Source organism: Physcomitrium patens, chromosome 9 (assembly GCF_059467195.1).
Source record: "Physcomitrium patens ecotype Gransden chromosome 9, ASM5946719v1, whole genome shotgun sequence".
NCBI classification, from domain to species: Eukaryota; Viridiplantae; Streptophyta; class Bryopsida; order Funariales; family Funariaceae; genus Physcomitrium; species Physcomitrium patens.
Window position 1 is genome coordinate 7,658,348 of NC_143418.1, and position 16,778 is coordinate 7,675,125.

Here is a 16,778-nt window from a genome sequence, read left to right on the forward strand (position 1 = left end):
CAAGATAGGAATTTTAGCATATGCAGGCATCATGCATCACTAAAACCAAGCCATTTTGCTGAATCTCTGCTGATACAGTAAAACCAAAATTCTTAGCTACAGCTACTATGTATCTTGCTTTCTATCTAGAGGGGTCTAAGGTAGAAAGCAAGATGCATAGTGGCCCTATTACAGCATTGTATATAAATACTCCATGGGGCCTTCAACGCTGGAGCTCTTTGTAGAAGCGTACAGTGGAGACCAACCACCACATTCCTGTGGATGAAACAACACAGCAAAACAAAAGCGACGCAGAGAAATGACATCCAAAGTTCGGATGCAAAAAGCAACGTTTCTTCACAATCGAGAATCCTTTCCTTCACGTGAAAACAACCACAACACTCCTAAGCAAAACCTTGTCACACATGTTTTGTACCTACCCTCGTTGCAAACCTCACACATCCAAATTTAAGAACAATGTGCTGCTACAAAAAACATTAACAACGTTTAATATTAGGGTTCACAAACCACGGAGCACAATTCCAAAACCAGCACATCGTGATTATTCCAGCCACGTAGCATGCACCACTACTGAGCAAGAAAATCCGGGATGAATAACCCGGTGGATTCCCGAAGCACAATATGACGTCCAACACTGAGGGTTACCGATTGTGAAAAATTAGATAATGTACTCTAAATATAGTAAAAGAGAAAGTTGGGGGTAGTTTGGCCGACAGTGGCCTAGCGAAGGCGCCATATAATTTTCAGGGAGGGCGTGGAGACGATTAGGGGAGTGGATTTGAGGAAGACCTGGCAAAACCTTGTGACGTTGCCAAGGACGTGGGTTGACGAAGGAGTGACGCTAGGTGGGGGGAGTGGGGGGGGACACGGTGGGGCCGCGCCCTTGCGGCCGTTTGTCTCTTCGTCGTACCTGACATGCCTGCTTGCCTGCCTTCCTGCAAATACTCACACAGTATTTTGCTTTTGCTACGCGCTTCATCGTCGATTTTCCCATCACCTCACAGCTACTCCATGTGCTAGTCGCGCCTGCACAACCTCGAGCACCAGCTGGTTGTGGACGGCTTACCATCAATTACTTTGCGATCGCCCTGCGCTCTCGTATCAAGCTCTTATCAATCTGCCCTCGCGTTTCCGGAAGTGGGTGGTGCGTTTAATACCAGCTTGCTTGAGTGATCTTCAAATGCTTTTATCAGTTTCACGCGTGTGGAGCAGTAGGCAAGTGGTGAGAGAGGGAATGGAGTTTGCTTGAGGTGGTGGCAATCTGGAGATTGTGGTTGTAAAGGTCTTGGTTTATTTATTTTTTATTTTTTTTATTTTTTAAGGGCCTGTTGATTGCTAGCGAGTCGTCGAGGCGAGGAGCGTGGGAGTGGTGGCGAGCCGGCGCGGGGCAAGAGGAAGGAAAAAGGATAACGGAGTGTATGTGCCGTTGGTTTGCTTCATGTGGGTGACCTTAATAGTGGAGCATCAGAGTTTGTGTGGATGGGTACGAGGTGAACGGAGAGGAAAAACATGATGGTGGGTGTTGCCTTGAGGGTTGGAATTTGAGAGCTACATGTTTTGGACGAGGTACCTCGGGCATTTGTTGAGGGGATCTGTGAAACGCGGATGTCCCTGATGAAGGGAGATGGAGATGAAAGTGGTGACCGGGATCTTTTGTCGCTTGGAAGCACGAGCAGAAGCACAAGCAGCAGTCAGGGGGAAGTTTTTCCAACGAAGCAAGCAAGTGCAGGAGTAGAGGATGAATCCATGTATCTTACCATGTTGTGCTCGCTCTCGAGGAATGGCCTGAACATGCTGGCGGGTGGTGCGAACGGTGGATTTAGTCTGAAGTCTCCTGCTATCGGAAATTTGGATGTCACTCCTGGAATTTCAGGCTTGCGGAATTTATCGCTGGGGGCTGGGAGTGAGAGGACGAGTACGGTTTCTGGCGGTGGATTTACAGAATTCTACAGGTCCAGTGTGCCTAAGATTCGATCATCATTGTCAGAGACAGGATTGCGGTCCGTAAGCGATGACATAAAGGTCAACGGCGAGGGAAGGGAATCTCCCTCTCACCGAGAAGAGATTGGTAGGATTTCTGGCAAAGTGGGATTTCCGCTTAAAAGCGATGTTACAAATTTATCAACAGATGCATGCTGGAGGCTAATTCTCAAACTTGGTAAGCATGAGTTTCTTTCCCTGTGCACGTTCTCATAAATTTCGCGTTCTAGTTTTATGCAGTTTCTGGCATGTTTTAGTGAAATGTAAGTCAAGTGATAGGAAGAACTTTTTCATGAGCTTTTTTTAGAAAGTGCACCTTGCAAGGAAGTTGGATTTCTTTTTAAAGAGCACTCATCCTTTTCAGCTGACTAATGTCATGGGTGCAAAATGGTTAGTATTATGTAAGTTCAGAGCACCTGAAGCATATATCATAGAATCAGTTTGGTTGTTTGGATGTTGATTTTAATTAGCCCCGTCCTTTGTTGTAGTGAATAGGGGCAGGTCATGCTGTATCAGTTTACAGATGTTCATGGGAGTTATAATTTTATTTATCCAGGGATGCGTTGGCCTGCTTGGAATGGAACAACGGCATCACTAGCAAATGTAAGCTTTCTTTACATGGCCGCTCAGCCTCACGATGAAATTCACATTTGCACAGACTCATTCCTTGGGTGAGGGAGCATGGTCTGCTTGTTTAAAACTTACAAACTATTGTTGTACTTCTAAAATTCTGAAGTGTCTGCTTGTTATTTGATGCAGCAAGAGGTGATAAAAGACAAAGAAAACGAAAATGAGGAGCAAGGCGGAAAGCCGGAGACTCTTCATCAAGGACAAAACTCTTTAAGATTGCTCGCTAGCCGGGCCTTAGAAGCGCTTGCTCAGGCACCTTCTGATCATTATGGCAGACGTGCTGGAGGTAAGCCACTTAGTTGAAAGTCCTCTTAATTAAAGAATTAATCAACTCATTATTTTTTAATCATCGTCATGTATCGCTAAATTTTTAATAAGTAGCTGTGGTGGACAGATATGCTGGCTCCAAAACAGAAATCACAGGCGATATTAGAAACAAAAGCAGCAGAGAATGCATCGCATCTTCCAAAATCAGTTCAGCAAAGCTTAATTGCTTCTAAGCAGTCAACTTTGGTGGCCAAAGCATCCACTATGTCACGAGAAATGTAAGTCTTTTTTCATTAGTAAGTTTTGCTTATGTTACTTAGTGTTGTGCGCTTCACTTTTTGCGACAGGTTGTGGTAATGACAATTATTTATGTCTGACAATGAGTGATGTGTGAATAGGCTTGCCCCGAAGTCTACATTTAATGAGTCTCGAACTGCATCCCTAACAATCTTTTATGATGGAACTGTGAATGTCACTGACAATGTCCCAGCAGACAAGGTAAACTGCTTTCTTTGTGTCTGGTATTTCCCTGTTGTACTTCTTGGTTGATTATGTAGCACCCAGTTTCTAATGCTCGTCTTGCGCATATTTTTGACAATATTTCTTTTAGCGGATACAGGCACGCCTTATTATGTTGATTGCTGAAAATTCTGGAACAACTCATAATACGAAAGCATTGAAGAATGTAGCCCCAATTTCAAGACCACTTTCGCAAGTCCGGCCTATCCTAGTTCCTACCTCTCCCTCAAAAGTAGACCCGTCGCAATATCTCCCGCAATCCAAGCCCTTTTCTGTTCCCTCTGACCAGGCACCCTCTGCTAATCGTATCGAAGGTTCAACCTTCGATCAAGGACCTGCAGAGGATTCAAATCCTGCAAAGACGGCCTCTGCTGAACAGCCTCCAGTGCCTCTCAGTATGACTGTTACCACTGAAAGCACTCGGTCACAGAATGTGCTAATGATGGCTAAACGTATTTTTATCAGTGCATTTGCATTTCGATGTTTTTGATCACTATACATCACTTTTTCATATTCATGTTTGAGTTCTATTAGTTGACCCATTCCTATGTTATTGTTTTCTCGCAGCCCTACCAAATGCTCGGAAAAATTCATTGGCGCGTTTTCTGGATTCACGAAAGAGGTGAGGCAATGTTAAGAGCTTTGGTAGATGCATTTTGATTTAGTTTCATTGGTTGATTTGGTTTAGAGAATGGCAACGATTACTAAAGCCAAGGTCGTTATTTTTGTTTGATGTACCTTTTCTCTGATTTGAGTTAACAGGAGCAGAGGCCAATGCTCGGAGGGTACATTAGCGAAGAAACCAGTCTCTTCACAGGGTCGGTCATCTAATGCAAAGGATTTAAAGGGTGGTGGGAAGTCACCTATGCCAGACTTGTGTCGTAATATACCTTTGGAAAAGGAAGGGCCATCTACCATGTTAGCCAAAGCAGCAGACAAAATATCAACAGATGTTGAGATGAAGGAATCGCTTGCGAAGTAGGAGTTGGCTATGGAAGTACGTCAGGCCAAGAAGTCAATATTACTTGTCACATAGATAATAAATAGGTTAGAGATTTTTGTTAGAGGTCACCTTTCTTTTCGCTTGGTGTTGAAGGTGAAACCTTGTATAGGATGCATCAAGGTAGAGATAATTAATTTAGGAACAAAGAAAAATTCCAGCACTTGAAGGTCTTAAAATCTGTGTCCCACCAGTTCACAGATTCATAAAAACTAACCATGTGCCTTGTCAGGTGCTGGTGATCTTGAGTTGATAGATTTTAAAGAATTATATTGCAGAGTAACGTAAGGATTCACTCGATCTTTAGGATTAGTGAGGAAGCCGGCCTTGTTGCTAGATGAGTACCTGATTTGGAGCGAGATGGAGTTCTTGTGGTGATGAATTGATGTCTTTCGAGCATTTTGCAAGAATTTGATGTCCAAAACTTTCTTTTTAATGGGAATGGGATGTACGACTGCATCAACTATGATTCTTTTTTTTTTGGCCCGTTGTTTAAAATTGTGTTCAGCAAAGGTTGATGTCTTACTGGCTTATAATGTCTATTTTTTCATATAAATTCTCTTCAAATAAAGAATTTTTTTTGGGTTCACAATGTATTTTTGGTGGTTGCATAAAATAAATTTGGTTTTAGCACATGAAAATTTGAATATTTGGTTTGAACTTAAGATATTTATTCAGAACATTAGAAGGATAATCTAAAACAAAGATATTTTCTAATTTTTTTTTGATAAAGAATGAACAGATGGGTTGAAAAAGACATGGAAGAATATGTGAATAGAAAATGTTAAAGTGTAAGAAAATGGTAAAAGAGTTGACAAGAAAGTCTTAAACTTTTGTAGAATTTAATTTTTAAGTTTTAAATACAATTATATTTTTAATGTAAAAATACACACACACACACACACACACACACACAGATATATATATATATATATATATAGCCATATCTTTGTTAGGCACATATATCTAATATTTGATAGAATTCCTATTTTATTTCCTTATATAATGTATAATTTCACATCTTTATTTAAGTGAGGTCAATATTTGTTATGAATAATTTAAGTTATATAATTTCTATGGATCAATTTTTTTAAAATAATACATCTTTCTTAAAGAAATATAATATATTGTAGAATTCTACTATTTTTTAATAATAAGAATATTTGTAAAAATGTTACATTTAGAAATACATAAAAAAAATCTTATTAAGATCTGCTTTTTCCACTTGCAATGGTTTATTTGCCATTAGTATTATCTTGTATCTTACAAACTTATCAAATTCATTATTTTGATATAAAGTATTCACTAAGATTTTTTACTGGTAGAATCTTATGAAAGAGGCATTAATTCTATTGTTATGATTCTTTTAAACAATTTATAAATTTCTTTTATGGTATTTCCTACTTGATTGGATTTCTTAGTCTTATCACCTTCCAAAATATCAATTTATTATTTATAAAGTTACATTTTAATATTTTTTATATATCCTTAAAAGATGTGTTTTTTGTACTACTTCCAAATATTCACAAACCGTTTATGTTATATTAATGTTTATTTAAGATTTTGCTTCTACTTATATAATATGAGCTTAATTAAATAACAAGATTTTATATCTTCATTTTCTCTTTTAGAGATCAATTATTTTGTCTTTCTTAGAATTATTGGTACTTTTTGATATTTTTTTTTTGTATATTTGAAACCTCAAAAACTTAAAAATGTATTTAAACTTATATAAATTCTCTAATTTAGATACATCTCCAAAATTGATCAATGTCCTTATCTTCTAAAACTTTTATTCCAAAATACAAGCTTGGTATTTTTGCATTAATTTTTATTTATTTATATAATTTGACACTATTTCATATAAAAAGTATTAAAAAATTCTTTAACACTATATCATAATACTTGTTATACCTTAATGCTTCTTCATGCATCATTGATACAAAAATAATTTTTAGGCAATGATTATGTGATTATTTAATATTTTTCCATTAGTTAGATTCAAAATATGTGATTGAAGTAATAAGCATTAAACATGTTTTTTACCATATATTATTATAAAATTTAATCTTCTTGACTTATTTTTTCCTTTTAGTATATAATATAAGAATCCACATTTTGCCTTGTAATTTCATTTTTTTTAAAAAAATCAACAACCTACTCAAAGATAAATCTACTTTAAATATTTATTCTTATTACTTCAAACTTTTTGTTTTGATTTTTTTAAATTTTTTATACAAGTACTGAAAAATTTATGAATTTTTTAAAACAAATGTTTCTAGCATTAAGTATGTATATCTACATTTTCTTGAAGAAGCCATCAATAAAGGTTACAAAATATTAAATTTCGCCTGTAGATATGTTTTTCATTACGATATATAAAATAACAAGCACATTTTTCAAATTTTATTATACATCATTTTATCATTTAAAAATAAAAATTATTGTAGATAATATATTTTACTTATTTTTCTTACAGTCTCCCTTCAATTCAATGTTTAAATAATAAAGCTTAATCAAGAGTGCTTATTTTCTATGCAATACTGGAAAATATATTAAACTATTTTTTAATCTAAATGCATTCATATTTATACTTAATATATAATCAAAATTTTCCACATAATACTTTAAAGTATTCTCATCACAATACAATCTTTCAAAACTAATGTTTTTAAAATCTTTTATCTTCTAAAATTAAAAATTAATTTCAATAAGCAGTTTTAATTACTGATTTTTAAAAATAATAATAAATATTTACTCACCTATTAATTGATAATTCTATGGAGAAAATTTGAAATAAAAAATATTAGTATAAATACTTATTTTGAACTATGATAATTAAAAATAATAGATTTTTTTGATCAAAAGAGATTATTCAAGATTTTAGAAAAAATAAAAAATCTTTAAAAGCAACAACTTTGAGGTTGCTGATAAATTGCAATTGAGTTTAATTATCAAGATTCTTTCAAATTTTATAAATATGAGTTCTATTTGTAGGCTGTAATCAAAGTTTAAAAAGTTGTACATGTTATATATTGTTTTTACATTTTAACTGCATGTAAAGTTAAAAATTCATAATTTGTAGATAAAAAATAATACAAGAATTATAAAATATGCAAGTATTTTTTTTTAATTAAATTAGAGTTGAAATATCTTGTATTAACAAAAAATAAAATATTTACATTATGCACAAAATCTTTAAAATCACTACAACCATTTTACTTTATAATATGTAAATTAATACAATAAATGGTGATTAAGACTTTAAAATATATAATATTTTAGATATAATAATAAATGGGTTTTAAATTAAATTAAATTATAATTCAATGAGTTAAATTTTAAATTAAATAATAAACAAATAAATGCTATATTTTAAAAGATTAAAAAGATAAATATTTTTCTATGAAATCGAAATATAATTTAATCAAAAAATTATAATATAATATTTTTAAGTCTTTTTTATTCACATACTAATTTTATGCACATAAATTACAATAAAATTCTAAAAATAAGAATATATTCTTATTTCACTAAAAGAGAAAAAATAGACAACTGAAAGATAGACATAGAATTAAAACTAAAGTGACTATTGTCAAATACAAAAAGACTAGGAAGTCTTGAACCAAGATAGAACACAAAAAAAGTGATGATAAGAATAGAGGCTTCATTCTTACCTTTGTATATACCACATATTGAAGAAGTATATGACAATGTCCTATAAGCCATATGACACATGTTTAACTTACAAGATACATGTTAAATTTATAGAACAAGTTTCTAACAAAAGTACCACGAATGCAACTTGTTGTCACAGATATACATATTTACTCTAATATTTATCTATATGATTAAATAGAAATAAATAGAAATAGATTTATTTTGTAGTATTTTTTTAAAGAAGCTTCTAGACATTGCTTTGACTTTACATGTATATGTAGTTGATTGGTAGGTTGGAAACTTAGTCAATAAGTTAACCATGTGTTGGTAGCTTACAAAACAAGCCAACTATGTGGCATATATATAAAAAACTTGCCTTATAAGTTAAGATATGTATCTTGCAAAGTCAACATATTTTAGAGGTCTTGTGGAACATTGCCACATAGCTCTTAGTTAAGAATATATATGAAGATAAGAGTGAAGTTTTCTTCATTCTTATTAATGCCTTTTTAGTCTTTAGTCTTGTTTCAAGTCTTTTTAGTATTTTTGTTGTTGGTAATAGCTATTATAGTTAAATATTATATCAGCTTTGAATGATTTTATTGTCTTTTTGAGTGACACAAGAGTTTATTGATCTTTTAATTTTTCGAGGTTCATGTCCTTAATAGTTTAACAAGAGTGCTAACTCATTGTTTATGTCTTATTTTAAAAGTGACTGAATTACCTCACTTCTATTATTGTATTTTAAAGGTTATAAATTATCTATTTTTAAACAAAGTATCCAATTTTTAGTACTGATTTTTTTCCTCAAAGAGAGTGAATTATCCCTCTTTTGACATTAGAAGTTGCAGATTATCTTTTTTTAATTTGACTTGAGGATTTGTTAAGTTACTTGAAATGAAAGAAAAAATTATAGATGCTTTATTTAATACAAGTGAGAATAGATTTGCAACTATTGTAGAACTTCACAAACTTGTCAACATTCTTAGGATAGAAATTTTATGCATCACTAGTATCAATCACGAAAACATTAATCCTACATCTATGGAAGAAGTTCACAATATGAGTTAAGAAATTGTACTTTTGAAGGAAATAAGTAGATCAAGCTGTCAACCAAATCCAAAAAGTTTTTCTTCTATAAATATAATAGGAATAAGGATTAATATGCCCACATAGTTTGATGGAACAAGATCAAAGTTTTGAAGATTTTTACAACAAATTAAGTTCTATTTAAGCTTACATTCCTTCCAATATGCTAGTGGATTTGCTCAAGTTGAATTCATAGAAGTACTTCTATCTAGAAGTATTCTCTTTTGATTTGTACTTTTGATAGAAAATAATTCACGACTCCTTTATAATTTGAATTCATTTTTAAAAGTATTTACAATCACATTTGGAGAAAGCAATTGAAAAAAAGTAGCAAAGACCAAGCTTGTATTTTTATAACAAGAATCATGATCAGCTACCATATATGCTATTAAATTCCAAAATCTTGCTTGTGACATAGACTAAAATGACAAAGCCCTTATCAATCAATTTTGATATGAATTGAAGGATAATGTCAAAGATTTCTGATTAACAATGTTGAAAGTAAAATCATTTGAATAATTTATTACTCAAGCCATTATATACGATAATTGATTATTTGAAAGGTATTGAGAACAAAGATTTGGCTAAAGAGGAAAAAATTAAGTAATGATGGCAACTCCCAAGTTTTCAAAAACTTATTCAACAAGACTAGAACCAATGTAAATTAATATGGTACGTTTTAAATCTTTTAATGAATAAAAAAGACTTATTATTATCAAAAAGATTTGTACTTATATTGTGGAGAATCCAAGCATACTACTCAATATTATCCAAAAAAATAATGCAATCACAAAATAAAGAGCATGGTTGCCAAAGAAGACAATATGTCAAAAATGAATTTTTCTACCTATAATAGAGGTCGTATGGCTAGAATCTTATATAACTCCTAATAAAGATCTTATTCTTTTCTCAGATCCCTCATCTTTTTTTACAATAGAAATTTATTTAGAATCAAAAAATTACAAAATCTTAGCCTTTTTGGATTTGGAGACCTCATCTTATTTTATAAACAAAGATTTTTTCAAAAAAATAAGAGATCTTTAGTTAAGAAAATCAAGCCTATGCATATTGTAAGTGGTTTTTTTTCCTCTCACTTGAATTTGATTTAATTAGATTATAACTTAGATTAGAGTCCAATATTAATTGATGTGGAGATGCAAATCATATATAAGATAGAAAAAATAAAATGATATAATAATCAAAATTAATCCAACAACACAAACAAGTTAGTTATACATATTTATGATTTAATTTTTTAGCATTTGTAGTTCATTTAGTTAAGTACCTTCCAAGACTTATTCCATCAAACTTAAACTTTGAAAATTACAAATTAGTATAAAAAAAAGAGAGGAAAAAAAAAAATCAATCAATTAATACCATGCTAAAGTACTAATCTAGGACTTTCCATAAAGATATTAAACCATATGAACCAGAGATGTATATAGGAAGTTATCCATGGATGAAGTTTTGAAGATCAAACTTCATCAAAAATTGAAAATCATGTAGTAAATAGCCTTAAATATTTAAGTTTAGCACTAACATGAAGTTAATATTTATATGATAAAAGATGAAAGTTGGAAGATTATAAAATAAAAAATAAAAAATAAAATTAAAATTAAATTTAGAATTAATAACTAAAAATTAAGTAAAAAGTTTAAAAGTGACAGAAGTAAAAGTTGAAGATTAAAATTAAAAGTTTAAAGTTGAAGATTAAAATTAAAATTTTAAATATTAAGGTTAAAAAAAACAAGAGGAAATTAAAAGATCAGATTAATTTTTATATTTTATATTTTATTTTATCCTTAAAGGATAAAATGGATAAAAAGATAAGAATTTAAGATTAATTTCCAAAGTAAAGTAAAAAGTTATTTAAAATTATTAAATAATATTAATTAATAAAAATAAGATGAATGAGTGATAATATAGCAATTTAGGTGCTAAAAAATGTGATTAGAGGTTAATTAAAGAAAGAAAACTTACTTAGAGTATGTCGAGTTGAAGCAGCAAATCCCTTGTTGTTCAGAAATTTTCCAAGATTCTCCCACAACTCTTGTGTACTTGAAAATTTTTGTGGTTGAACTCAACTTAGGAATGTTTCTATCTTCTAAATTTTGTGGTGATCCAATGCTTGACGGTTGAGATATGAATTTTCAAAATAATAAGACTTAAGCTACCTAAGCAGCAAACCCCCTTGAACTTAAAAATTTATTAGAAATTGGCTAATGATTCAAAGTTCACAACTCTATTTTTTTCTAAAAATATATTTTGTATTACTTCTTTTCCAATAAAATTCAATACAAAGACATAAGTAAATCTGAAGGTATGATTTTTTCAAAGATAATTGTTCTAACTACTAAGGCAGCAAAATCTTTCTCACTTAACAGTTTATTATGAATTTTTTATAGCCTAGAAGTAAGTTATTTAAACTTAATAATAAACTAGACTTCAAAGCACACTCATTCTAACAATTCACATCAAAGTTGAGGTAGGGATCACTAAGTTATGGATTTTTCAACTCGATGCTTTTACACTGCCAAGAGCAGTAGATCCTTGCCACTTTAAAAAAATTTCAAAAATCCGTCACAGCTCCAAATCAAGCATACATTATGCTGTTACCAAGATAAGAAAGATTAAAATTTGGCTACAAAATTTTATGAGAAGAAAATGAAAATAGATAGATTGAGCAAAAAAAAACCGAGGTAGCATAAGTTAAGGGATAAGATATGCATTCACAAAATGGAGAAATATTTTGCCATGGATTCGCCACAAGAAAAAAATGGAGAGAGAGAGAGAGAGAGAGAGAGAGAGCTCGGCCACCCAAGCCCTCTTAACCAGGTGGGAGGAGGCCCAAAAGTGGCAGACACATCTCCACCATCTAGATCAAAAATCCCTAATCAAGATCAAAGGTCCACAGTGATCCTACGCCTAAATCCCATTTTAAGTCTAGAATTGCCTATATCTCACAAACTAATGCCCTTTTGATAAAACTAACATCACTAATGTATCCAAAACACATTTTTACTCTGATTTCGATTATTCACAAGTCCAAATCTAATTTCTAAATCTTTAAAACTAATTAATTTGCTAATCTAGTTATAAATTTTAATTAGATTTCTAATTCTAATTATCCTAATTAAGTGATCAACAAGGATTCTTGCCATCAAAGCCTTTATGATCACCATTCTTCAATTTAAACTCCCTTAAGTATGAACTCTTAGCAAATCCAAAACCTAATTACAAATTGGCCTTAAAATAATATGCCTGTGATTTTTATTTTTATTTTTTCTTTTTTTCATATTCAAATAGTAATTAAAATCACTATGAGAGGAAAATCCACCAACAAATTTAGCTTGTCTTCATCTTTTTAAGATCATCATAAATTTAATAATTGGATTTTATATTTTTAATCCAATTAAATTGTAAAATAAAATTTAAGCTTAAAAATCTTAAATATAATTAAGAAGATAGAACAATTAGGTTTAAGCAATTTTCTAACCATTTTTAAATTAGAAATTAGCCTTGGAATTGAAAACTAAGATTGTAGATTAATTCAAGATATAATTTCTAGAATTTAAAAGAAAAATTCTATTAAAATCCTAATTTTAATACCAAAAGAGGATTTAAACCAAATCAAGAAAAAAAATCATAGATCTTCTAAACTTACTATTTTAGAATTTTTAACAATCATTCAATCTAATAGCTAGAAGTATCTACCTAGTTAACAACCTAAAACTATAAATTAAGTCATAATTAATTAAAAAAATAATTTAGATCCATAAATTAATCATATTAGCATTAAAATTAATAAAAATATGTTAAAAATCACAAAAGTGATTATAACTAACCATTGCAGCTATTAATTATATTCATACATGTAGAAGTAATAGATGGTTTCTTTTTATTGATAATCATAGTTAAAAAGGTACAATCTTGAAATAGATTGGATTTCTTGCAATCTTGATTTTTTTCATAGTTTAGCCCAAGATTTTGGTAGGCAAGTAGAAATCCATAAGATCAATACATCCAAATTATTATTGGTAGGTACAAGGACTTTCATGCATACTATAAAAAAAGGATCAACTTTTGTTATATATGCCACACCTATTATTGATAGAAAAAAGATTTCAAGTAGCATTCCAAGCCAATACCAAGTTTGTTAAGATATTTTTGAAAAAAACATGCAATTTTTTTTTCAAAGAATTGTTCTTATGATTGTTCCATCAATCTAAACAAAAGTGCTCAACTATTATTTGGACCAATCTATTGCCTAACACAAAATGAATTGGCTACACTTAAGATATACATTGATGAAAATTTGGCTAAAAGCTTTATATACCATTCTAAATCTTTGAATAGAGCTCTTTTTTTATTTGTGAAGAAAAAAGAAAAATCTTTGCAAATATGTCTGGACTATCAAGGAATCAATAAGATCACTATCAAAAATAAGTATCTTCTATTCTTTATTTTAAGACTTTTAATCAATTGAATCAAGCAAAGATCTATACAAAAATAGATCTACAATGAGTTTATAATCTAGTATGCATTAAAAAAAGAAACAAATAAAAAATTACATTTTGTACCAAGTATAGGGATTTCAAATATAATTTCATGCCTTTTGGACTTAGGAATATATCAATTGTTTTTCAATATCTAATAAATAATGTCTTTTGTGAGTTTTTTGATAATTTTATAGTCTATTATTTAAACAATAACTTGATATATTCTAAGAATATAAAAGAGCATAAACTTCATGTTTATTGTGTATTATAAAAATTAAGAGATATTAGATTATATGCTAAGATGGAAAAGTGTATATTTTATACTACTCAAGTTAACTTCTTACAATACATTATTTCAAATAATGGTCTTATAATGGATCCTAAGAAGGTTCAAAATATTATAGATTAATAAATTATTTTAAAATTTACCAATTATTACCAAATCTTCATCAAGAACTTTTTTTAAGTTGTCGCTTCTCTTATACGCTTGACATGTAAAGAAAAACTTGATTGCTATAAAGAAATTGAAGCAACTTTTAAAGCCTTAAAGTCAACATTTATTTTTAGACCAATCTAGTATTACATTGATCTTTTGAAGGCATTATTCATAAAGAAAAATACATCAAACTTTTCCATAGATATTATTTTATCACAAATAGGAAAAATTAACAAGCTCTATCTGGTAGCTTTTTATTCCAAGAATTTTTTAGCAACTGAGATTAATTATGAGATCTACAATAAAGAACTTCTTGTAATTATAAATTCATTTCAAGAATGGCATCATTATCCAAAAAATACTTCTAATCTAGTTATTATAAATACAAATCACAAAAATCTTTAGTACTTCATATTGGCACCTATTTAGAATCATCACCAAGTTCATTAGAGTATGTCAAAAATAGAACTAGTCTATCTCAAGTATCCAAAAACTTTCTAATCTACGGTAATATAAAATATTATTTCAAAATAAGATAAACTAGATCAAAATAAAACTAAGTAAAACTAAATAGAATGAGATACAAAAGATAAAATTGAGTAATCAGAATTAGAACAAAATAGAATAAAACAAAAAGATACAAAATCCAATTATATTAAGAAAAAAGGTGTGAAGCTATACCTGACCAGATGCCTCAAAAAGCCCTAATCAGTGCTATTTATATTTTTTTCTACCACCTTAGACTTTCTAAAATGTTTTTAGATGATGGACCTTACGTAGATAACTGCTTCAATGTCCTTTTAGAAGGTTCTATGGTAGGCTCCATCTACATAAATGTCCTAAACTCTTTCTAAAATATTCCATAGTAGATTCTACTTGATCCATTAATTTAATTCTAATTCTAAAAACTTTTATAATTTCTCAAACATGGTTCTAACTATCTATCCATATGTGGCAATATTACAAATATCTTATTTATACCCTGTTATAATTAATCTCCCTCCACTAAAACAAAATGTCTTTGTTTCCCTCTCGATGGTATCTCCAAATTGTTTCTTGACAATGGGTGAGATTTTGTGCAGGTTCATACGTTGCATTATGGATGGGATAACCTTGCCAAAGAACCTCATACTAAAGTTGTGGACATCCATTTCTACAATGAAAGTAGCAATGCTCCAAAATACTTTCTACTTCATATTCTTGTTGGTCATCAACTACAACTCGTGGTGGTGGTAGTTGGTGTCAATCCAAAAAGTACTTTGGCTTGGTATGAAATTCCTTTAGATATAAAACATAAAAAACTAGATGGACCTAACTATGTGGCAAAAACTCAAGGTAATATGAGACATCAAAAATTACTATAAAAATATATAAAGATCCAAGCTATTGAGGTGCTAGTTTATGGATTTGGGTTCATGTAGCAAGTAGCAAGTTGGCATTAGAAAATAACACTTGATCACCATTTCAAAAGATCTTATGTTGCTCATGGTTATCCACATACTACTTTTGTAGATTTTGTGTAATAAAGAGGTAGTGTAGTACTTTTTGTAAGGCCATTATATAAATTCCTTTGTTATCCTGTTATTAGTATTGATAGGAAGATGAAAAGTTGTTGACATAATTGGATGTTGATAAGTGTTGATGAAAAATGGTAAATGACTTGTATTTGTTTAAATAATATCATTGTAAGAAAATTCCAATGGTATCAAGTATTCATCCCAATCATTATGATGAACCATCACAAATGCCTATAGCATATCTTCTAAGGTCTGATTTGTACGCTCTATTTGTCTATCTATTTGAAGATAGAAGGCTATAGACATAGTAAGCTGTGTACCTAATAGCTTCAATAAGGTTTACGAAAAATTTCTTGTAAAGCATGGATCTTCATTTGAAATGATAATACATGGTAATCTATGGTGATAAAAGAAAGTATCAAAAAAGATTCATAGAAGAACTAAGGCATTAATATCTAAGCACACCACGGCCAAATAAAATTGTTTCAAGAGTCAATTCACAAAGATGGCAATCATGGTATGATTATGAGGCATCTACAACAAATATGTAATGAGATCCATTGTTACCTGCTTTCAACATACCATACATAAGAAAATTGGCTACAATAGTCTAGAAGATGTTACGTTGTTTTATAATGTTGACATGACTTGCAAGAGTATATAAAAGCTCAAACATTACAATCCAAACTTGCTCAAAATCATGTCCTTGAGATTCATTTTAGAGTCTTTTTTTGCTTCAGATGTCCAAATATATGAATGTCATGTTTCTCTTGAAATATACATGTTTGGAATATAACATTGTCAAATACATAAATCCACTTCTTGAAATAGAGCAAGCCATTACTAAGATTGTAATCTTGATATCGTATATCGTCTACCTTCAATCGATTGTAAACCATCTTAAAATAAACATTCCAATGTATAGCTTCCAACTATTCTATCTCTTTGGTTAGATTTAAAATTACATTACTAATGGTAGCGACTTCTGCTTTGTTTTTTGCTTTGTTTTTCAAATCTTGTCTTGACAATAAGCTATTTCATACAATATGTTGTCTCCTTTGCTTGTATTGAAGCTAAATATTAAAAAGCTACAATAGTTCTTTTAAATAATAATCTCGTGATTTCATATTTTTTAGATGCAAATCATATAGAAAGGATCAATGGTCAATCCAAACAACCAC

General features: G+C 30.5%; 1 protein-coding gene across 2 annotated transcripts; it reads left to right on the forward strand.

The window, feature by feature from the left end:
• The first annotated feature begins 882 nt into the window (after positions 1-882).
• Positions 883-4,838, forward strand: LOC112286242 (uncharacterized). 2 transcript variants are annotated; one of them, XM_024527951.3, is made up of 9 exons: positions 883-1,144; positions 1,323-2,158; positions 2,537-2,583; positions 2,740-2,896; positions 3,005-3,155; positions 3,276-3,375; positions 3,497-3,791; positions 3,964-4,018; positions 4,159-4,838. In XM_024527951.3, the coding sequence occupies exons 2-9, from the start codon at positions 1,606-1,608 to the stop codon at positions 4,376-4,378; spliced, it is 1,578 nt and encodes a 525-aa protein (XP_024383719.1). In that variant the 5' UTR covers positions 883-1,144; positions 1,323-1,605; the 3' UTR covers positions 4,379-4,838. The 2 variants fall into 2 exon arrangements, with proteins under 2 accessions (XP_024383719.1, XP_090109198.1); XM_090253072.1 differs by having other exon boundaries at positions 1,026-2,158.
• Positions 4,839-16,778: the final 11,940 nt, after the last annotated feature.